This window comes from Poromitra crassiceps, assembly GCF_964638095.1.
Source record: "Poromitra crassiceps genome assembly, chromosome: 1".
Taxonomy (NCBI): Eukaryota; Metazoa; Chordata; class Actinopteri; order Beryciformes; family Melamphaidae; genus Poromitra; species Poromitra crassiceps.
In genome coordinates this window covers 106,816,116-106,840,811 of record NC_139623.1, presented here as the reverse complement: position 1 = coordinate 106,840,811, position 24,696 = coordinate 106,816,116, and the positions used below count along the sequence as shown (strand labels likewise).

Here is a 24,696-nt window from a genome sequence, read left to right as displayed (position 1 = left end):
TTGATCTAACGAGAAGAATCTGTGTGAATCTCATCAACCTGATTTGATCTGCAGTAGATTGTTCTAAGGTCAGCGCTAAGAGACAGGTTTTGACAACCAACTCATGAATATTGAACCATGAATGATGGAAACACCCCGGTGACCTAAAGGTTAGCGATGACGCCTCGCATCAGATTCTGCTTCCCAAATTATTTCATTCAAATAATTGTCCTCTGGCTTTTCATAAATCAATCAACGCACTCGCAATGGAGAGAGTCAGACAAATACATCTGTTATGCACTCAAATGAACTAAGTACATAACCTCTGCACACAAAATGACAATTATTTTTAACCCCTTTAATGATGAAATTCAATGACAATCACATCTCAGATGACTTGGACAGGGGAGTAAGAGAGACCAACACTGCATGGTGAAACAGATGAAGGGAGACGGTTGTGTTTTCCCTCCGAATTCTGGGCAGACCAAAAAATGAGCCCGAGCCAGTGAGGTGTTCCTGCAGCTGGGACGAACCAATGGCGAGCTTTACTGGGGAGGGAGCAGGGCCTTAGTCTGGTCCAACAGCTGGGCAAAGAGCTTCTCCATCTGGTCGGTCAGAGGCTTGACCTGGGCGTGGAAGTTGTCTGTCAGGGGCTTGACCTGGGCCTGGAAGTTGTCGGTCATGGGTTTGATCTGATCTTCGATGTTGGTGATGAAGGGCCTCAGTTGCTCCTGGAGCTTCTCGGCCTCGGCCTGGACCTTGTCCACCAGAGGCTGGATCTGGGCTCTGCTGTCCTCCATGTAAGTCCTGTGGTTGAGGAAGGCAGAGTGAGAACATGAGAGGTTAATCGTTTTTTATCTCTATTTCTAACTGACTTGCATTTCAAAAAACAAACTCTTACGCTTCCTTCGTAAGCAACAGTCTGTGTTTGAGTAGGCCTACTAGTTGACGTTATGGCAGCTCAGTCAATGTGGTTTTCCTTAGGTTATAGGTCAGGTTAGCTTGTGTTTTATACTTCCCTACAATACAATGGTGAGCAAAGCAGGCTTTTGTACGGCAAGGTATATCATGTTCTTACGGTAGTTTGTCATAGATTATCTTTCTGCTGATGTTGCAGTAAGCCATTCGATGATAACAATTGAAGACGTCAGACATTCATCAAAATAGTTATCTAGTCATATTGGAGAGACGGTTTGTCCTTGACAGATGTGACGTGAGTGATGCGAGACAAGGCCCTCTGTCAGAGGTGAACGTGAAATGAAATGGTGTACAAAGTTGGAAGTGTGTGAATGTTAAGGAACAACGTGCTTATGAAAGTATGCTATGTGTACTTAAGTGAATGATTGAAAGTGTAACTAAGCTTTAAGGTGCCTAGTTAAATTTTCTACATCAGCCATAATGGATTCAGCCTTCTCAATTACACAAGATGTCCTGCAATTTACATTCTGTATGTAAATGTACACCCTATGCCTGGTTACATAGCCTATGCATAGATTCTTCATAGAATTTGCTGAGAGAAAATGAGCCTTTCTACAACTCAGCTCTCATGCCATATTGGCTGTTTATTGCTACAGTACACTGTAGCAACAAATCTGGCATTTTGTTGACTCTTCTCCCAGCGAATTAACAGGCAATGGATAGGACAGCTATTCCTCTGTCCATAGAATAATCATGCATGACAGAGTGCAGCATAGATATAGCTTTGGTAAGTATATAGAGCACTATGCGAAAAGAGTCAGGGAGTAAAGGTAAAAGTTTGAGACTGGGACTTACTGGGCCTTGTTGGTCAGCTCATGAGCCTTCACCTTCTCCACCATGTCTTGGGTTGCACTGGTGAGGGTGGCGGTCATGTCCTTGATGAACTGGGTGATCCTGTCCACCTCAGAGGGGATGTCACGCTTCACCAGGGCAGACTCAGTGCCTGTCAAACACATTTTAATAAATGCTTTATTCAAATCCACTTCCATAAATCCTTGTCATTCCAATTCTGAAGATTGTCATGTTTCCACTTCAAGTATTACACGCTTATCTGTGGGCTGAGACAATTCTGACACCTTTCAAAACCAGATCAAATCAGATAAGCTCAAAAATGCATGGTAGTCAAGCTAAAAACAATGTTTTTTCATTGTCTCTGAAAAGATGAGACAGGTTTTCAACGCCACAGCAATGATTTGACTATGTGCAGAATATTTGGTTGGCAGACCAGAAATGTGCAGAAATTTGTTTTTATCTTGTTCTTACATACACTACCAGTCAGAAGTTTGGACACCACATTTTTCTTGATTGTCACTAGTTTTCACATTTTAGAATATTAATAAAGACAACAAACCTATGAAATAACCCAAATGGAATTATGCAGTGACCAAACAAGTGTCAAAACAAAAACAAATCCAAACTATATTTTAGATTCTGCCCTTTGCCATTGATGGGAAGGCAAAGGCTATGTATGAAATAAATTCATACATAGGCATCCACTTCACTGTTCGTATTTTTCTAAGAAACAAATGTCAAACATTTAAGCTTAAGGCTTTAGATCAAAATGGATGAATGAAAAACATACACTCAATCAGGTGTGTCTAAACTGTTGACTGGTAATGTATATGTGTGTACAGTGTTATAAATGCAATTGTTTTTAAGATCCATGCAGTTATGTCTTACCATGGGCAACAGCCAGCACCAGGACCAGAGCGGCAACAAGGGAGAGTTTCATGGCTGCAGATGAGCAAGGCCGACCTGGAGAGAGATAAAGTCGAGAGAGAGTTGTCAAAAAACTCTGAAAGTTGCAAAGTAGTGAAAGCCTGGCAAACCATATTGAAACAGTTACTTATGTCTTGCATGAAACAAGCAAAGCAAAGCCAGTGACACAAACAGTTCCAGAAATACAAAGAAGTCTCCAAATTAAACATTTTCCTCAGATCTATATGAACAGCACAATCCTATTTACAGCCAAGCAAAGAATTTGAAACACCAAAGCTAAGTAGCAAGAGAGCAGACGCACCTTAACTCCTGGGGTTCTTGGACCTAATGGTGCCTTCTGTCAGGGAGCCAGGGGCTTATATAGCTGGTGGGGAAGAGTAAATCATGGCAATCACAATGTAATCACTTCCCATACAAGGAAGTGACCTGGCAAGCATTGTGTTGGCTGGACCTTGATGCGTTGCCTGTCACAAGAAAGACACAAAGTCCACTCTGTGTGTGTGTGTGTGTGTGTGTGTGTGTGTGTGTGTGTGTGTGTGTGTGTGTGTGTGTGTGTGTGTGTGTGTGTGTCACACACACACAAAACATCAATTGTTAGCTGTTGTGAATATTGTTGATGAGGTTTCCCTTTATTTTCAATTGAATTTTCATTTACTCAGCCTGTAAGGGCAGGCAGCTAACACTTGCAATAGACCAAACTGACTAAAATATATACTGTACCATATATCAATTTCAAACACTTATACAGCTGCTCAACAGTTCCATAAAGAAAGATTGAATGCTCATATGAACATTTCCGCCATGTCGCCGACCTTGACATGGCAGTATAGCTCTAGTTATGCACAGTCTACCATGCAGTCAAAAGATTGGACCCATTGGATATACTGTACTACAGTATGCTTTTGATTCTCTTAAAGACATTTGGATAAAGGCTTGTACTTAATGCTTGAAATATTAGCAGTGAAGTTGATCCATCCGTATGAATTTCTTTCGAAAGCCTTTGCCTTTCCATCGAGGCAAATAGTGGCTACTTTAAAGACTAACATATAAGAGCTTTGATTTGTTTAGCACTTTTTGGTCACTGCATCATTTCATGTGTTATTAGTTTTGATCTCTTTACTATCATTCTAAAATGTGGAAAATAATACAAATATAGAAGAATGTGGTGCATTCAAACTTGTGACTGGAACTATATGTGTATATGTAGCAAGCACTTTTCCAGAATATGAGTCATCGACTACAGCATATGTCATGTAATGCAGGATCCCATAAGCTTCCTGAAGCTTAATGCTTTGTCTTGGCCTACTCTCTTTTTGCATGCTAATAGAATTGTAAGCTTTCCATATTGCTAGTCTACTCAACAAAGGGTCAATTGATGAAACAGTTGCTCAATTGTCCTGACAAGCCTTCCGTGTGCCCAATTACTCATTCCTATCAGCAGTTGCCTCATGCTGCAGTACAACCACAGCCAGCTGTATCTGTGGGACGAGGTCCTGATAAACTCATCACAAAAGATAGAGGATACTGTTTCTTTGTTTGTCGTGCACGTTTTCTCCGTCACTGCATGTTTCTAACACTAGAATGCCCACGGCGGTCACTTTGACCTTTTTGAAATTGTGCAATAACTTTGTTGAATTAAAAATACAATGTTGGTGGTACCTGACTTTTCCTAAAAGTGTCTGTATTTATGGTTTTGATATGAATTAAACAAAAGGCAAAGAAAATGTGGTCATTTTTACCTCGAACGCCCATAGGCGGTTATTTTGAGCTCACTGTATTTCCCAGGGGTGTAGTCCTATTTTTTTAGCCTATCTTTTCACATTTTGGTGTTGTTTTGCGTTTTTAAAAGATATCTGAACACAATGAATTAATGCATTCATTTTTCAATTGGGTATTTATCATGAGAGATTATAGCGTTTGTAATCTAGTGGTCAAAATGACCACTTACAGCCATTCGAGTTATGGAATTTTGGCACTTCTTTAAACTTGCTAAAATGCACATTTTGGTGTTATTTCATCTTTTCAAAAGACATATCAACATAATAAATGCATTAATCTCTCATTTGGGTATTTATCATGAGAGATTATAGAGTTTGGAATCTACAGGTCAAAATGACGATTTACGGGCGTTCTAGTATTATGGAATTCTGGCCCTTGTGTTAAAACGGTCACATTGCATATTTCTTAGTTATGATCAGATGATTCTAAACATCCTTTGCAGGGCATGAAGGGAAAACGGGGTAAATTCTCAGATATCCTTAGACTTTATCTAAAGATCATCTACACCTTTTCAAAGTGACTTCAACAAAACAATGTTTTCATTGTTTTGCCAGGAAATATATTACAATCAATCAGATATGCTGTTACATTTTGTGGTTATTGAATGAATTATGTTGCCATCTTGGTCTTTGCCGTTTGAATAGTTGAAACAGCTTCAAATTGCAAAACTCAGGGTGCTTTGTTTGGGCATTTCCAATATGAATTTGTGATTAATTCATGAGCAGTCTATTCAAAATAATTGAGAATGTATTACCGTGAATTAAAATTGTATAAATAAAAGTGTGGATTCAAAAATAATATTGATTCAGAAAGACAAGATATTCTGCCACTATTGTATAAAATATTCTGCTATATGCTAATATTAAGTAACAGAGTGGATTTGAGTGTTTGGGGGATTCAGGTTAGTGTAGAAATCATCATAAGAGCAAACCTTACAGCTGGACATTGAAGACAGAGGTACAAGGCACATTCCCATGCTTACGTGTTAGTTTAACATTCATTAGGTTAAAGTACAGGTAAGCAAAAGGTTATCTCTCCTTACCATACTTTACTTTGCATTGACTTTACCAAAGACCAGACAGAGTTTTGCTCTAAAAAAGGAAAGGGTGAATAGGCTAATGTGTATAAATCTTAAATACTCTATGCTACAGAGTGTATGGGAGTTGTATTTGTAGTTATAGAATTCTGAGGGGGGGGGGAACTAAAACCCAATGGTTATCAGATTATCTTTGAGGACAGATCTCATTTCTGTTAACACCCAACGTGACACATATCTCACATGCGTCCACTGATTCTGAGTCCAGCGTGTGGCAAATGTTGAGGAAAGCACAGACCTGAAATTAATCAAACCTTTTGTTTTCTTAGGGTTAGTTAGGGGTTCAAGCCCCGAAGGCACAGTAACCAAATTTTGCACCTAGGCTAGAAAACTCTAACCTGACGCTGCCAGATGGATGTAAATGCCGCCCCCATCTGGCGGAGTCAGGCTAAGAAAACTCACCCACTACTCAGAAACAAAAAATTATACTAATCTACCAAAGTTTGGCGATATTACCAACACCTCATTTCCTGTTTTTTAACCATACTACTGAGCCAATCCCTGAAATTTGGCCCAATGACAGATATGACAGATATTCAAGCCTCTTCAGGGGCAATAGGCTTGAACCCCTGGTATTCCCGCTTGTGGCTATATTTAGAGTTATTTCTGCTTTATTTGACAGCTATAGACGGTTTTAATTTGACAACATAAACATTCTAAATTGCTCCTAGCTTACTTCCTGTTGCAGTGTTTGCTAATACAATAGCTGACAGGAAATAAGATAGGTCTCAAACTGTTCCCATAGCAACAGAATTCCATGAAAACCGTCTATACAGACAGGAAAATCCTATCATAAGAATGCAAAGTCTGTGTGTCTGTGTGTGTGTGAGAGAGAGAGAGAGAGAGAGAGAGAGAGAGAGAGAGAGATGTGTGTGTGTGTGTGTGTGTGTGTGTGTGTGTGTCTGTGTGTGTGTGTGTGTGTGTGTGTGTGTGAGAGAGAGAGAGAGAGAGAGAGAGAGAGAGAGAGAGAGAGTGAGTGAGTGAGTGAGTGAGTGAGTGAGTGAGTGAGTGAGTGAGTGAGTGAGTGAGTTGAGTGAGTGAGTGAGTGAGTGAGTGAGTGAGTGAGTGAGTGAGTGAGTGAGTGAGTGAGTGAGTGAGTGAGTGAGTGGCAGAAATTGTGTTCGGCCCAAGGGGCAAGTCCACCCCCTTTCCCCTGAAGATGCGGAAGTCTTTGTTTAAGCTGTAATTCCTCGAATGGCCACTTGAGGCAGGACTCAGAAGTCCCGTCGTTCCTGTTAAAATGCCCCACTTTGTAACAGTAATTAAACATATTTACAGCCTGGACTGAAACACAGTTTTGGTCTATATAGGACGAATCAGCATGATGTCACTTGCCAGCTCCCACAGACCTGCACAAGGGCACGGGAAGCTGGGTGCGGTGGGTGCTGCAGCACCCCCTGGTGGCAAGAGATGCAACATGCAAAATACCCGCTGAATAAGTGACCAAATGTTCATGTAATTCTGGCCAATACTCCACTTCTGTTATAACATTTCAGTCTGGAAGATATAATCTTTATGACTAAAAGGCTAAATGAATAGCTTAGAAAATGAATAGCCCCGGGGGCCCATGGTACTATTAATCCAGCCCTGGATATATGGGAGGAATAGCAGGTAGGCTATCACTGTCCCTGATTCCTGAGGGTAAATTGAGTAATGCTGCAGAGAAGAGGAGAAGACACTGAATAATGACATCACAACAGTATAATCCTAATGTTAATTTAAAATTAAATATTCCTCTAAATATGGCTAAAAGACCAAAAAGGGTGGGAGAGAGAATGAGGATTCCAACACAGCAGTGGGAGCAAGTGGTGACATGGAGGTGAGTGAGAAAAGGTGACTGAATAATGACACAACAGTCTAATCTTAATGTTAATATTCCTCTAATCTGGCGACAAAGTGGCCAAAAAATTTTGGTCGCCGCCAAATTTTCCGCCGCCGTCCCCCCCAATGTTGAATCGGTGGCTACGGCCTTGCAGCACCCCCTACCTAAAAGTACTTCCAGCACCACTGGACCTGCATGTCTTTGGGCTGTGGGAGGAAACCAGAGCACCCGGAGGAAGCGACACGGTGAGAACATGCAAACTCCACACAGAAAGGACCGGGTGGTGGAGATTCAAAACCACAACCTTTTTGCTGTGAGGTGACAGTACCATACTCTAGTGTTGGAGTCGAGATCACCTAACCCGAGACCGAGACAAGACCAAGACCGAGGGGAGGCGACACCGAGACAAGACCAAGACCGAGGGTGGGCGAGACCAAGACAAGACCAAGACCAGACAAATGCGAGACCATTTGTAAGACCATTTACACGCGACGTGACCATTTAACCTTTTTACACCATTGCTCTGCTAACAACGAAATAAATCATTATTTAGGAATTATAGTAAAATATAAATGGCTGTACAGTATATACTCAGTGACAGAATGCAATCCTTTGATCTGAAACACATCTAATTCCATATCACTGACCTTCTGAAAGGCTCAACACAGTGAACAGAATGAAGCATAAAAACACCTTCCTGCTGCTAAATTATGATGGACGACATCTCTTGAGCCACCTTGTTGACCTGTGTTGTCTTCCTTTGTGCATGAACGTGAGGGGAGTGGCTACAGCTTTAGAAGCTTTCAACCCGGAAGGTTATTGGTTGCGAATTTTACACCCAATCACAGTAAAAAAAAAAATACCCAGGCAAGTAATGATGTCACTGCAGTTGTGGACCGAGACGAGACCGAGACCGGTGGAGGGCGAGTCCGAGATGAGACCAAGTCACCGAGACCATCAAAATGTGGTCTTGAGACCGGTCTCGAGACCAAGACTGGTCTCGAGTACTACTAGTAACACTACCATACCCTGAGCCACCGTGCCTCCCAGGGCGCCTTTTTCTGGGAAAGAACGCTGGTCTCAGATTTGGAGGTGCTGAGCCCTTATCCCACACACAAACATGTCAGTGAGGCAAATAACAACAACAGAGAACAGTGTCACCAAACTGGCCGGGCTGGCCCTCTACTGCTCCTTACAGTAATATCCTATCCATGAATATCACAAACAGCAGAGGGGACGAGGTGCATCCTGGTCGGAGTCTGATGCTTGAACAAGCTTGTCTTAATGCCAAGAATGCAAATACAGCACTCAGTCCGAGTCAGGACTGCATGGCTCGCAGCAGCTGCCCTGTCACCTCCATACTCCCACAGCACCTCCCACAGGAGAGCTTGGGTAATAAGGTCATAGGCCTTTTTCTGAATCTATAAAACACACGTAGGCAGGATCAGCGAACTCCCTTTTATCCGAGTGTCAAAAGCTGCTTCACTGTTCTGTGACCAGGACAGTTCCTTCCTCGGCATTGTTCCTCCCAGTGCTGCCCCCTGAACAGAGAGGGTGTGTCAAAGTGTTCCTTCCACCTCTTGATATTCCCATTTGTGACGAGCATTTTCCTGGTCTCACCATCTTTTGCCATAGCTACTAGCAGCCGATTCCATGACAGAGGATTCGAACAGGAATACATTACAGTACCCCATGTCTCCTCCTCAGTGATCCAGGAGAAACTTGGTTTGGGATGAGATTCCCAGCACATGCATGATCCTCTTCAATGCCTGGGGTTGCCAGGTCTGACAGCCTTTGCCTCCCATCTGAAGATCTGATCTGATCCAACTCACCACCAGATGGCGATCAATCGACAGCTCAATTTGTTATACATTAGAATAATTGCTTCGCTGGCCCGGCCACTAATAATCAAAACGGATTTTCCTAAATTTGATTGGAATTATGTTCAGGCAGCCAAGACAATACTTATATAAGCCCTAAAGCAGGAGTTAGCAGTCACCTAGTTGAAATTAATAGTGGCCAAGTGCCTAGGTTAGATTTAGAAAGTGGTGGGGACATTTGGCCGGGGGTCCGCATCCCCCCTAGGAAGAACATTTAAAATTATTTTAAATTAAAATGCATCAATCCGGTGCACTTTGAGAGCAAAATGAAGAGCCTAGATCTATGAAGAACTACACACATCACATTAATTACTATGATGTGGCTTTAGTTTACAATGATCAAAAAAATTATTGTCTCCTTATATATTCTGCATACAGAATTCAGTCAATTCTCTCTCACTCTTAAAGGAACACTCCGCCCATTTTCAACCAGCTTTGTATCATTAGAACATCAGTAGTATATCAGAAAACTGTAAATGGTTTTTAAGTCTGTCATTTAATTTGACAGTTATTGAGTGTTAAAGTGTGGACCAGTGACATCACTGGTCCACACTAACTCAAATTAATAACTCATTAACTCAAATCAACTGTCAATAACTGTCAAACTATTCATCATTCATCTAGTTTGACAGTTATTGAGAGTTGATTTGAGTTAATGAGTTATTAATTTGAGTTAGTGTGGACCAGTGATGTCACTGGTCCACACTTTAACACTCAATAACTGTCAAATTAAACGACAGACTTCAAAACCGTTTACAGTTTTCTGATATACTACTGATGTTCTAATGATACAAAGCTGGTTGAAAATGGGCAGAGTGTTCCTTTAATTATGAACATTCACTATACAAAAACAAAGACTTCAGGCTGAAACGTCCGTGGTTGCGGACTATGCCCAGATGATGGATTAAACCTTTGAAAGGACATTCAAGTGTGCTGGCTGTTCTCTCTTATGATATATATATATATATATATATATATATATATATATATATATATAGGCTATATATATATAGATAGATAGATAGATAGATAGATAGATAGATAGATAGATAGATAGATATAGATATATAGATAGATATAGATAGATATATAGATAGATAGATATATATGATATATGATATCTTATGATACCTACTCTATGATATAACCATGAGCATTTATAACTACAGCCTTTTGGCTGTGTGAAACTAGGGACAATATGATAAGACTACAATGTTACACCTGTTACACTAATGTTTTTATGAGATGAAGGGTGGAGCTACAGTAAAAGGGCTCATTTCACTGCATCCGGGACAAAAATGATCAGCTATTACTTACTTTTACGCAACCTGGCAACATTCCCCAACCCAAAGCTCTTTGCGTACGCACGCTACGTGGATCCCCCGGATCAGAGCAGCTGCACACAGACATCATGGCGGATGTACTGGATCTTCATGAAGCGGGAGGCGAGGACTTTCCTATGGATGAGGATGGTGATGGTAACATTTGTTTTCCTGCTTATATGCGGCAGATGTTTCATAATCCAGGCTTTCAAATATTGTGTACATTTTGGGGTCCAGAGCAATGCGACAGAGGCCAGAAAGCCATAAACACAAACACCAGACGCGAGAGAGAGTAGCAGGCCCGAGAGAATGCTAGCTAACTTTAAGCTAACTCATTCTCCATTCAAACATGCTGGCTTACAACTAATTCCAGCTAGCCGTGGTTATTGAATATTTTTTTGTTTCTCATATCTATCAAAACATTCTGGACTGTTTTAACAGTCAAACGATGTTTGGTTTTCCGTCTGGATGAAGTAATGAAGTGACCAACTTAGTTTAGCGGCTAGTCGTAGCATTACAATAGTTAGCTTGTTAGTGTTATTATTAGCGGCTAGCTACTTAGATACTCCTCCACGTGCAAATTTAGTGGTCCTTACAAATCGTGACTTTAGTTTAAAGCAGAGGTTTTCAAAGTCTGAGACTGCGGGCCGGGCATCCCCTCGGCCCTCAGACAAGCCTGGACCCCCCCCCCCCCCCCGCGCAGTTAACTTATTTAGTTTCGATTAATTCCTAGATGCCTATGGGATCGTGATTGTTATTTGATCCCATAGACACTCAATAATTTAGCCAAGATAGCCTGATATTGCTGTTTGACTTCAGACTACATCAATTACATAAAAAGGTCTGCTGAGGGCGTTTATTTGTTTCCGACTCAAACATTTCAGCTATTCTATGCCATCTCCTTTTGTAATAACTAAAGTAATATTTATTCACTTCCATTCACTGAGCCTCCCCTGAAACTGTTTGGAGCCCCCCTGGGGAGGCCTGCCTCCCACTTTGAAAACCTCTGGTTTAAAGGCCAAGGGTCAATGTAAGAAGGTAGAGCCTGCACACTTACTCCATGCCATAGTTTAACGAGACAAAAAATAGGACAACATTTCGATCCTACATTGGATTTTCGTCAGGTCAGAATTGGCCAAGGGTAACATTAGGGAAGTTGTCATCCCCCGGTCAACTAACGTTAGCTCGTGAATTCAACTTGTATTTATCTTATCAGATGGATTTTTGATTTAAGTAATGTTAGAATTGAGACTAGTTGTTTATTGCCAAAAAACTACTGAAAGAGCAGGGGTGAAACCGCTTCCAGCAACTGCCAAACTTGATCAGCATGTGCATGGTCTTCATTAACCATCCTTCATGTTACTTAACGTTAACTGTTATGATCTCCCTCTCCAGAAAGCATCCACAAATTGAAAGAAAAAGCAAAGAAGAGGAAAGGAAGGGGCTTTGGCTCAGGTGAGTTACTTTTGTTATAAAATTAGTTCACAATTTAATACCATGCTGAAGTTGTGGTAGATTTATACATGTGATTTGTTGTACTGTGCAAATTGTCAGCTGTAAGTCATTATATTTCCTGTATTATTGTTTCCAGAGGAAGGGGCCAGGTCCAGGATCAAAGAGGACTATGATACTGTGGAGCAGGATGGGGATGAGCCAGGCCCACAGAGATGTAAGCATGCTAAAGATGGTTGTTGGTGGAATTTAAATTACTAAAAACTATTCCAATTCAGTCTGCAGCAAGAAAGCAAATCATTTTGGTGGATATTATCGCATGCCAGTTGTTTGCCTGCCAGCTGTTCATTTCAAGTGTTGCACTTTTTCTTGTTTTATTTAAACTGCAACAACTTCTTTTTCTCAGTATTATCCTGCCCTAAATTGAGAGTCTGAAACACAGATGTAAGATATTTTATCAAACCAGAAGAGCACTCTTGTGGATGTATTTTGGATTCAGTGATCCAATAGCTAGGTATTTGTTTGATCGGGTCTAATTTATTAATACTATTTATTTACTAATGAATATGGATGTAGGAATGATCTGGCAGACAATCAAGTGCAATTTCCAATACCAAAATGTTCATAATTACTTAATGAAAGTGCATGCATAAAATAAATAAAACAGGAGAAAGCAAAACCGATTCCCAGCTTTGCCCAAGTAGATAACCTGCCTGAAACGACTGGTTGTATTTTATTTGACATCCCGTGCAATTCCTTGTCTTTCTTGTTGCAGCTGTGGAGGGCTGGATTCTGTTTGTAACTGGAGTCCATGAGGAGGCCACAGAGGAGGACATCCATGACAAGTTTGCAGAGTTTGGAGAGATCAAGAACTTGCATCTTAACCTCGACCGCAGAACGGGTTACCTCAAGGTTAGACAAAAAATAACCATGTAACTGTTGGCATGTTGCTGAGTTCCAATGTGTTTCTAGTTTCATGAGAGAATGACTAGGCTACTTGCAGTCGATATGCAATAATGTTGTCACTGTTTTTGTCCCCCTTATTGACACAGCCTGAGATAACTACTAGTAGTACTCTATAAGTTCTCAAAAAGTTTTTTGCCAAGGACCCCTTACAAGATAGAAAATATACCGGGGACCCCCTCATTCTGATTTGTGATTTTGGGCTAAGCTTAATTGTTTCCACGGTAACGTGCTTGACTTTTAAATTGATAGGTTTGTTAGATTAGAATGTAATCCATGAACCATTTTAGATTTAAAGCATAACATATTTTCATTGAACTATGAAGCTTTTGCACACACACAAAAGTTTTTATGTTTATTTTCCTGAAAACTTTTTGCGGACCCCCTGGCAAAGTGCCACGGACCCCTAGGGGTCCCCGGACCCCATTTGAGAACCACTGCTCTATATACTATGTAGCAGCGGCTGCTTCAAAATCATATGAAATGTCATGAAGTCAGGGCAGCTACTTTAAAGAATCTAAAATATAAGATAGCTTTGATTTGTTTGACATTTTTGGTCACAGCATAATTCCATTTGTGTTATTTTATAGTTTTGATGTCTTTACTATTATTCTAAATGCTAAACAATGATGGTGTGTCAAACCTTTTGAATGGTAGTGTAACTTAAGATGGATATATGCAAATGTAATAGGACAGTAACGTTGCTTAAGTATAACTGAAATAACATTTAGTTTTTGAGGGACCTGGCCAAGGAAAGCAGCACAAATTTACAGATACACATTCCATTAAACAACTACTTTCATAGGAAATAAATGGTGCAAAGCACATGATATAGAAAAGTAAATCTGTGCAATTCTCCGACTGCCGGCGCACGACCCAGGTACAACAAACCCCTTCCGCCCGCTGCAAAAAAACAAACCAAACAAAAGAAAATCCTAGAGGAAACACTGTCTTATGATAGTAAGTTAGTTAAAATCGGCTTAATATCAGTGAAGGAAAAACGAATTGACGATCATCCCTTCAATCGGTGATATACGATTTGATCGCCAATCGTCCCATCCCAAGGCAGGAGTACTCTTATTTGTTGGCATACAGGAGACCAGTGGGAAAAGTTACAGGTAATTGACAAACTGAAATTCCTTACTTTGCAGTTGATTTTTAAAACTAAATGTCCACCATGACAAAATGAGCGACCTGTTTTGTTGGGAAGGGTTTTGCGTTTTCCGTGTGTGAAATGTTTCTTTCAGGGTTGCCACAGGTCTGGAAAATACTTGAAAGTGCTTGGATTTGGGCGTCCGGGTAGCGGTAGATTCCCTGCCTACCAACATGAGGGTCGCAGGTTCGCGTTGTCCTGGTCACTGCACTAGCGCCTCCTCTGGTCGGACGGGGCGCCTGTTCGGGGGGAAGGGAACTGGTGGGAATAACGTGATCCTCCCATGTGCTACGTCCTCCTGTTGAAGCTCCCAGTGTCGGGTGAAAAGAAGCAGCCGCATGTTTCGGAGGAAGCATGGTTGGCTAGCACAGGGGTTCCCAAACTTTTTTGAGCCGCGGACCGGTAGATAGATGGAAAAAAAAGTCGCGGACCGGTTGTCAATTTTAATAAGTGGGAATGAATAAATGTCCACTATTTAATAAGATCTAGGCAATCCACACAAAAAGGTTTGGCTCTAGAGCAGTGATTTTCAAAGTGTGGGGTGCGCCTCCCTCTCAGATGTCTGTATTCCAGCTGTTTGACAGGGCAAAGGCATTTCCCCCCGCTTTAAATCTTTATTGTACACAAGTTTGTAAACAGAGCGCATGTGTGGACTCCCACCAACCCCTCCCCCACTGTCTGACAGACAGCGGGGTGGGTTTCACTTTCCCAGTAAGTACGGGAAGTAACCCCGTCAGCGCCTTAACGTTATTGGATGCGAGTTTTGTTTACCATAATGATTACATTCGGTCATCTAATGGATTATTGCAACATGACAAGGAGTCATCCCCTCTTCCTCACCGCATCTTGCTTGTCATCCCACGCGATGTAAGTTGCTTGTTTACAAGTTAACAGCTTTGTCAGTGTTATGTAATGTTTAGCCGCAACGCGCAACTATAAAGGACTTTGTCGCGGCTACGTAACGTTACATTAGCAAGCTTACCTCGTTGGCTTGATGTTGACAGAATTTGCAAAACAGCTTATCGCCTGAGTCATAAAAGGCATTAGGATACTGCTCTGCACTTTTTTGACGACTAACGGGAGAGCAGCTGGACGCTTCAATATTGTTGTGGTTTGTTCTGTCTGGTCTGGAGGAACCCCCGGTAATGTTTCCTCTCCACAAAACGTTCCATTCAGTCAACGCGGATTTCTATGGCCCTTCTTCTGTGGTCTTCTTCTGTGGCGTTGAATTCAATTAAATGGCGTTCAAACAGCGTTTAGGTGCTTTACTACCACCTTCTGGATTTGACATATTCGTTGTGTCGCTTCACGTACCGAACCATGATGCCCGTACCGTGAAGTCACGGGACGAATACATGTACCGCGACACCCCTAATATATATATAGTATATATACTGTATATATACTGTATATATATTACATGTACCGCGACACCCCTAATATATATATAGTATATATACTGTGTATATATACTATATATATTACATGAATACATGTACCGCGACACCCCTAATATATATATATATATATATATATAGTATATATACTGTGTATATATACTATATATATATTACATGAATACATGTACCGCGACACCCCTAATATATATAGTATATATACTGTGTATATATACTATATATATATTACATGAATACATGTACCGCGACACCCCTAATATATATATATATATAGTATATATACTGTGTATATATACGGACACTGCAGCACCGCGCCATATGATGCTGTGTGACGCCGTGGCGCCGGTGTGTGGTACTCAAACTATTTTCCCAAGATTGGCAGGTCTCTGTGGTAGTCTACGGCTTTCCCCAGAGGGTGGAGCAGATTGGCAGGTCTCTGTGGTAGTCTACGGCTTTCCCCAGAGGGTGGAGCAGATTGGCAGGTCTCTGTGGTAGTCTACGGCTTTCCCCAGAGGGTGGAGCAGATTGGCAGGTCTCTGTGGTAGTGTACGGCTTTTCCCAGAGGGTGGAGCAGATTGGCAGGTCTCTGTGGTAGTGTACGGCTTTCCCCAGAGGGTGGAGCAGATTGGCAGGTCTCTGTGGTAGTCTACAGCTTTCCCCAGAGGGTGGAGCAGATTGGCAGGTCTCTGTGGTAGTCTACAGCTTTCCCCAGAGGGTGGAGCAGATTGGCAGGTCTCTGTGGTAGTCTACAGCTTTCCCCAGAGGGTGGAGCAGATTGGCAGGTCTCTGTGGTAGTCTACGGCTTTCCCCAGAGGGTGGAGCAGATTGGCAGGTCTCTGTGGTAGTCTACGGCTTTCCCCAGAGGGTGGAGCAGATTGGCAGGTCTCTGTGGTAGTCTACAGCTTTCCCCAGAGGGTGGAGCAGATTGGCAGGTCTCTGTGGTAGTCTACAGCTTTCCCCAGAGGGTGGAGCAGATTGGCAGGTCTTTGTGGTAGTCTACAGCTTTCCCCAGAGGGTGGAGCAGATTGGCAGGTCTCTGTGGTAGTCTACGGCTTTCCCCAGAGGGTGGAGCAGATTGGCAGGTCTCTGTGGTAGTCTACAGCTTTCCCCAGAGGGTGGAGCAGATTGGCAGGTCTCTGTGGTAGTCTACGGCTTTCCCCAGAGGGTGGAGCAGCGACTGAGGCAACAGGGGGAAATTGGCCAAGTACAATTAGAGAGAAAAATGGGGGGGGGGGGGGGGGGGATTTAAGAAAAAATAATGAAGGACTTGAAAGTGCTTGGATTTATAAAGAGATCCTTAAATGTGCTTGGATTTAGCCTACCGGAATCTCTGAGTTTAAGCCTTGTGCACTCCGTAATAATACCTATGATACCATTTTTATACAGTATGTTGTCTGTAGTGCTGGGCCAAGCTTATACATGACGTTCTTCCTATCTACAGTATCACACTCCGCGGTGGATACCTTTTTGTTTTAATCTTTTTCTTTTTTCTTGTCTTGGCTTTATTGCTTGAAAAGTATCATTACAAAAGAGTGGCAACCCTGTTCTTTGCAGTGTCCACACTTAAGTATATTTGCTTGTTGCTGCTCTTTTTTTTATGGATGTCACTGTTTTTAGAGGCTCCAGTCCAGTGATCTACAAAAAGTGTATCGAGTGTTCAGACTGTATCCAACTTATTATTCCCTATGCAGTATGACTGTGCAGGTTTATATAGACAGTTTTAACTCGACAACATAAACATTCTAAATTGCCCCCAGGCAGCTAACTTCCTGTTGCAGTGTTTGCTAGTAGTACAATAACTGACAGGACACAAGCTAGGTTCCAAACTGTTCCCCAGCAACACAATTCCGTGAAAACAATCTATATACTTTTCCCCCTTTTCTTTTTTGCCCTAACAATTTATCTATTAGTCTTTTTCCACTTCCCACCAATTCACCCATTTTGTGTCTAAAAGACAGGAAGTAACACTGGTGCAAGCAGAACATTAATGGGGGTTTCCAACTTGAATCCATTTGGTGATCCAGTGCTGGGGCCCTCATTACTGTTTTGCTTCACCTGCTTCCTGCATTTTAGACACAAAATGAGTAAATTGGGTAGGAAGTGAATAAGGCTCATATTTGATTAGGGATGCACCGATTGCCATTTTCTTGGCCGATTCCGATTTCCGATTTTTGAATAGTCTGACTTGCCGATACCGATTTTTGCCGATTCCGATTTTTTTTTCTAAAAACAACAATTGACAGCTTTAGGGCTGTCCCAAACGATTATTTTCTTATCGATTCGACTAACGATTATTTTTTCGATTAGTCGATTAATCTAGCGATTATTTTCTATTAATTTTTTTTATTATATAACAATAAATTTACCCAAAACAAATAAATAAACAAAAACTTCTCAATTTCAGTATTTTATTTAACCATCTCATTCTCATTTGGGGAAAAACTCTTCCACACTGCTTTGCTTCCTGAAAAGAGAGAGAGATAAATAATAATATAATACTGTAGGGAGGGACATATTTAAAATTAGTCTAAGTCTAATTTCCATGTCTGTTATTATGATATGATCATATGAATTATTATTATTATTAATATGAATCTTATTATTATATAATATATAGTGCCTGCCTATTTGTCAGTTGCCTGCTCTCATCACGAAAATACTGGACCACCTGACACACAGATTAAATTGATCATCATCATGATTCATCACTGTATGTATGAACCCTTTCCCTAAACTGAGGAGGATCAGTATTTTTACAGGACATGGATTTATTTAATCACTGGAGTAATGTGCATTGTGCAGCTAACTCAGCCAAATGTATGTTTGCATCAGTGTGGGGGTAAGGAAATAAATAATACAAACGATTTACAGACTAACAGTCACAGACTGTAACAATGGTCTGTAACGTTAGTTTTGATCTCATCTTACATGGCCGTGAACCCAAACAGAAGAATGTAAAAAGCCGAATAGCACTGTTAAATGATGCACGCAGTAAATTAACGTGAGCAGCAACAGACTAACAATGGTCTGTAACGTTCGTTTAATCAATTTTCTACATGTTAGCCGTGAAAGCAAACGGAAATATGTACGTTAACGTTAAACGGCCGAATAACACCGTTAAATGGTGTAATGTTATGTTCGCTGCGGTGCAGAAATGACTACTTTTTCCGGCCATCGCTGCCATCTTTTTTGTTTTGTGACGTGTCGACGCACGTAGCGTGCGTCGACGTAATTACGTAGTCGACGTCATCGATTACGTCGACTCGCTGGGACAGCCCTAGACAGCTTACACAAACGTTTTTGTAACTTTGTTTAAAAATTAAGATTCATAGAACAATTCTTACATCTAATGGGGATCCAAATAAACAAATAAACAATTCTTATCATTTGCATGAAGTAGGACCTTCTCACTCAAACACATCTCAAAATAAAAGTGTTCCAGGTTAGGCTACTGGACAGAGCTTTTTTGTGCAAATACAATGAATACAAAAATTAAATTAAATCCAATAGCCTATATCCCACAGCTATCATGCATTTACTTTTCCAAAAGAAAACAGGTGCAACAGAACATCAAAATGATCCATGGACAAGGAGTTTATAGACTGGCTCCAGACCAGTCCTCTTGAGTAGAGGGGAAATGAGTTTATGGGTTACAGTAACGATCTTCAGTCTGAATATCAGGCGGAGTTTACACACAGTCCGAAGTTTGGTATGCGTATTTTTATCTGCCATCCGAAAAAATATCGTCACGCACAGAAAACGTTGCGCACTTGTGAGTCCGATGCATTTTTATTATTATGTCCGTCGTTCTCATGTCGTTCTATTTGCAATACGAAACAAATAGTCTCTCCTGTATCCACGTCACGTTACAACATGACTTGACAGGCTGAGGCAGCAGCGCTGATGTGGAATGGAAAAGCAGGTCGGGGAATGGTTATCATACTGGACACAATGCTCGCGTTCACCTCGCCAAGCCGGCTGTGCGCGGTGGCGGGTTGCTGGAGCACCGCTTCCCGGGGAGAGAGAGCAGAGAGAGAGGGGCCAGTGAGGTGAAGCGAGCCGCTCTGACTGGACTCCAGCCGAGCGGGACTCGGCCGCATCTCTGTCTCCACGGCTTATTTTCGACTTGCATGTGTGACAAACTGCGAGCTTTGTCTACTTCACTGACGGTGAAAAAAATCCACAACGAGGAAGGTATGCTGGCGTGTGTGGTGTGGTGGCTGGGTGCCTGTCTCGGTGCTTTGGGGTGCGCGCACGTCATGTGAAAATCGGCTCACAGAATCGGCTATTTAGAGTGACCGGAACAGATCACCGATCGAGGCCGATCACGTGAAAATCGGCCATTTCCGGTCACGTGCCGATCGATCGGTGCATCCCTATATTTGATCCTTTGCAGGAAATGACTTGGTCACATGATGCAGCTATATTCAACAGTCAAGGCACCAAACAGGAGGCACTAACTAGGCACAAGAATACCAGAATAAGTTCTAAAAGTACCAGAAAATGTATTAGGGGAGTAAAAAAAAATATTATAATATATGCTAAAATACTAAAAGTGCAAAATGTGCCACAAAAGTAACTTGAGTATCTAAAAAAATAAATAAGAGCATAACTAGAAATTCCCCCGCAGCCACCTACTAGACCTAAAAAAACAACTAATATATATACACATACTATTACATACACATATACTGTATACATATATATACATGCTGAAAAGTGCATATATGCCTAGGCTATGGTTATGGCAAATTAAATAGCCTGATGGCAGCGAGCAGGAAAGTCCTCCTGTAAGGTTCAGTCCTGTCCAGCACCTTTTTGCCACCCGATTTATCTTCTGCCACTTTCCTCTGAGCCACAAGGTGGCACCATTGGCTTGATAATGAAGTGAGGATAAAGCAGTAACTGTCTCTCCCCAGTCATTTAGGCAAGGATAACATGTCCAAATGATTTTTATCTCAGGCTTAGTTTGGATATCAAACATGACACACCAACTGCCAGACAGGTTTTATTAATTGGCCTGTTAATGCCTCACATATACAAGAAAAACTTTGTGTTGGTTAAGGTTTGTTTTCTAGCAGTTCAAAAGGTCTTTAATAGCGGTTTCATCCGAACTATTACAACTAGTCAGAACAAAGGATATTTTAAGAATGCAATGATTACAGGGTATTCGCAGGGTCTTGAAAAGTATTAAAAGTTGATAAATCAATTTAGGGAAAAGTACCGTAAGCCCCTTAAAAAACTTTACCCTCACCCCCCCTTTTGTGATATCAGCAAATATTGTATCATTGTCCAAAGAATCTATATATTGTTTAAAAGAATAAGTCTGGAGCAGCTCGGATCCAATGATGTCCTGACCTGATGAAGACGTATGTACGTCGAAACGTTGTCTGACCATTTTGCACCTTAAATAAAAGGCATCATTGGATCCGAGCTGCTCCAGACTTATTCTTTTAAGTATTATTGCGTCCCTCCTGTGATGCACCGGACCTGCCAGTTCCTACAGCTGAAGCGCAGTTGGATCCTTCACTTTTGAATCTATATATTGTATTGTGATGAAACTTGTGATTTACCCCCCAACCACTGATGTGACGAAAGTGGCGTTGATGTCTTAAAATATATTGAAAAGTGCATATACCCTGGATTAGTAGCCCTGTTTTTTGTCTTTATGAAAACTCTCAAATTCTAAAAGCATTGATGCCATTAATATGACATGTCCCGTGAACTGTCTGCAGGGTTACGCACTGGTGGAGTATGAAACGTACAAAGAGGCCCAGGCAGCCATGGAGGGGCTGAACGGTCAGGACTTGATGGGCCAGCCCATCAGCGTCGACTGGGGGTTTGTCAGAGGGCCACCCAAGAACAAGAGGAGGTGAGGGTGCAGTTTGTGTGTGTGTCATGCAGTATTTGGCTGTGGTGGTGCCAGCAATAAATGGCATGCAAATCACTGATGGAGCAGATACCATCGCAACTCACCTGTGTAACTGCATGGAGCAGTTTGCTTAACCCTTTATATGATGCATGCTAGGGCTCGGCAATATGGTTGAAATCAATATCACAATAAGCATAAAGGATTTTTATTTTATTTTTTATTTCACAATATGGGTCACGTATACACGTGGTAAATAATCAGATAATTGTTCATCCCATTGAACCGAATGCTAATGTTCGGTGTGTGTCAGGGAAATCTTTAAAGAGTTTTTAAATCAAATTAACGTATCAATTTAGATGGCAGAATTGTAACATGACATCTCAAAATCATATCTTGTCTTAGTCTTTAGATAAACAGTAACACTAAACAACAATCTTTTCTTGATATTATTGCCCAGCCCTATTGCATGCATTTATGGGGCATTCATTTTGTATTGGGAACTAGCAATACCCCAGTTGATTGACGTCACACCCAAGTTGACCGCATTTCATTAAAACAGTCGGAAAAACAGCCAGGGTTAGCTCTAGCCAGGGTAGCCATTGTTAGCAATAACCGTTGATAAACAACGCAACGTATTTGTTGCAAACACTGTAGCAAAATGTCCACAGATACAAGTTAGACATTATTACTGTGTGTATGACTGATTTAATGAGACACAAATAAGACAGAAGTGCTAATAAACAGTATTTATTACAACTTTAACTACTCTGGAAGCGTGGACCCTCCAGCTTGGATTTTAGGAAATCCGAGGGCACCTCCTGACCTTTGAACTGTGAAATCCCAAGTTGCCACTTGCCAGTACAAATGGAATGGCCAAATAAATTGGATGTTTGTATGTTGATAGTCTATGAATAATTTGAAGCTCTTGAACTGTTTCCACCATTGATCATTTTATATTTTATTAGAACAATCCACTTTCCATTGTTTTTCCACCAACTTTGAACTGTTCCCTGATTTGGTCCTCGTGTCTTTCGTAGGGGGGGTGGACGGAGACGCAGCAGAAGTCCAGACAGGAGGCGGCGTTGATCTTGCATCTCTCACTGTTTTGTTGATCAGTGGCAGTGCCGTTTTCACAGGCAGTTTCTAATCGACTCATCTTCTCATAAGAGGCTACTTTCAGTGTTTTTGTGTGTGTGCCCTATGTTTGAGTAGAAGCTCTGTGGTGTCTAGTTGTGAAAAAAAGACAAGGAATTAATCTTAGTTCAAGGAATCGGATTTAAAGGAGGGGGATAATGGCATAATTGCAGTATTTGTAGTTTTTACATCGCTGATGCTGCTTTTTAATACAACAAAACAATATCCATTCAGCCTTGTCAGTGAAACTTGAGTTTTTCTTCAATACCAGTTGTTTTTAAGTAGTGCACATGTATGATTTTCTTATGATTCCGTCAACATTTTGTTTAAAGTTTCAGGTTGGTTATGTTACGTGCATTTTATGCTCCTGGGGTATTTTGTTTTATATTACTTTGGGAAAATTAAACTTTTTAAAATGGCAAGTGTCCCCTGCGTCCCCTGGGTGTTTTATTTAGCCCTACAAATGAAGTGACGTTTACATCATCCTCGATGACCTCACCCAGGGAATCGTCCCGCCCCAAGCATTTTGTCAATTCAGAAGCACCTGTCACTCTGGACTCATTTCTACACCCATAGGCTACTTGGACAAAACCACTGCCCTTCATTTTTCTACAGCCAATTGGCAAACGAATGTTTTCTACTCTCCAGTTCTCATTTGGTGTTTACTCTGCTGGGGAACATCAGTCACATTTCGTAACGATGGTCATTGGTGCATGAAGTGTCAATGAAGTACTTTCTCCTCCGTGATTGGCTCTCTCTTAAAGGAGGCGGGCTCACAGCGCTTTGGTTGACATTGTTGTTGTTGTAAGTGGCTGAAGAAATTACTTTGTCGTTGGTGGTCCGGTCTGGGATTTTACGTATATAGTGCCACCTATGAAGAGGCTGAAAAGTTAGGAACTGATGGTCTTGGAAACGTAGAAGCTATTCACAAGTGCGTACCTAGCGGAAAACTACATGGAAAGATGAAAACAATATCTGCGAGGCCGCTCAAGGTAAGCAGACAAGGGACACTACTAAGGTTAGCTAATGTTAGCCGTTGATGTTAGCTGGGTTTAGCCACGCTAGAAGTAGCCACTTGCTAGCCAGATGTCAGGGTTCAGTCTATTTACTGACAAAGAGTAGTTCCCTGCAATCTGCATTCAAACACACACATGCAGAACAGTTTGATATAATCGCAAATATTTTGTCTGTTGCGCGTGTGCATGAAGGTATGCTGTGTATAATAACCGGTGCATAACATAAGCCCGCTGCGCTTGAACATTTGAAATGCGTTTATGTAAGCATGTGTATTGTTCGTTGCAATTTTGTTTCAACGAATAGACAACGTCACAGTAACTGGCTCGGGAATAACATTTCGGACAAGCCACCATCAGCAGCACACCGGGCTGGCAGGTTGGCGAGGCGAATGGGTTGCTGAGCTGAGCATAACCTTAGCTAGCTCTGTCCAGCTATTGTTACAACGATGCCATCACATCATGCCTGCTGCAAAGTTATACTAAATGGGTGATCAGTTCTGTACCATTCTTAATTATCAGAATCATTTTATCTAAAAGAGTCCAAAATAACGTTACCATAACTCAGCCGGATTTTATATCTATAATGTGATGTAAACCGGGCACCGGCTTGGAGCGGTGTGTTAACCCTGTTGCATAGAGACATCAGTTACCCCCATATAATTGCGAACTTGACTAAATAGCTCAAATATAACGGGCTTCACTTTGCTACCGTTAACCAGATAACTTCTCAAGCCTCTCTTCACCACCCTGATGCCAGAAATGGGTGACTCCTGACTGAGTTGTTCTGGTCCTTTCTAGGGCTGGGGCTGTTTGCCGTAATTTCCAACATCACTACAATGAGAGGGTTGCATTACACTTTGGCTTGAATTATTCAGGTCTTGTATTTATGGGCTCTTTTGTTTGCTGTGAGCCTAGGACAGACAGTCAACATGAAAGTAGGACAGAGGTGCACGTTCTTTACTGTATTTGGCCTACAGGGACTGTTTATGTCTAGTCTAATATATGTCTAGAAAGCACCCCACCACCTTCACACCCCCAGAAACACATGACTTTGTGTGTCTTCTTCTCTCAAACTTTTAAGTTTACTCGTCTTATCATTTTTATTCCCACATA

The 24,696-nt window shown here is 41.5% G+C and overlaps 2 protein-coding genes across 3 annotated transcripts; one reads left to right on the top strand and one right to left on the bottom strand.

Annotated features, from left to right (window-relative positions):
* Window positions 1-524: 524 nt before the first annotated feature.
* LOC310772497 (uncharacterized protein) lies at window positions 525-2,689 on the bottom strand (the record flags this gene model as incomplete). Its single annotated transcript, XM_083632319.1, has 3 exons — window positions 525-786; window positions 1,753-1,900; window positions 2,638-2,689. 3 exons carry the CDS (start codon window positions 2,687-2,689, stop codon window positions 525-527), a joined length of 462 nt encoding a protein of 153 aa, XP_083488445.1.
* A 7,950-nt stretch (window positions 2,690-10,639) lies between these two features.
* rbm8a (RNA binding motif protein 8A) lies at window positions 10,640-22,994 on the top strand. Of its 2 annotated transcripts, none has more exons than XM_083638039.1 (6): window positions 10,640-10,725; window positions 11,971-12,030; window positions 12,167-12,244; window positions 12,803-12,939; window positions 21,297-21,433; window positions 22,471-22,994. In XM_083638039.1, the coding sequence occupies exons 1-6, from the start codon at window positions 10,665-10,667 to the stop codon at window positions 22,517-22,519; spliced, it is 522 nt and encodes a 173-aa protein (XP_083494165.1). In that variant the 5' UTR covers window positions 10,640-10,664; the 3' UTR covers window positions 22,520-22,994. The 2 variants fall into 2 exon arrangements, with proteins under 2 accessions (XP_083494165.1, XP_083494164.1); XM_083638038.1 differs by having other exon boundaries at window positions 10,655-10,731.
* The last annotated feature ends 1,702 nt before the right edge of the window (window positions 22,995-24,696 follow it).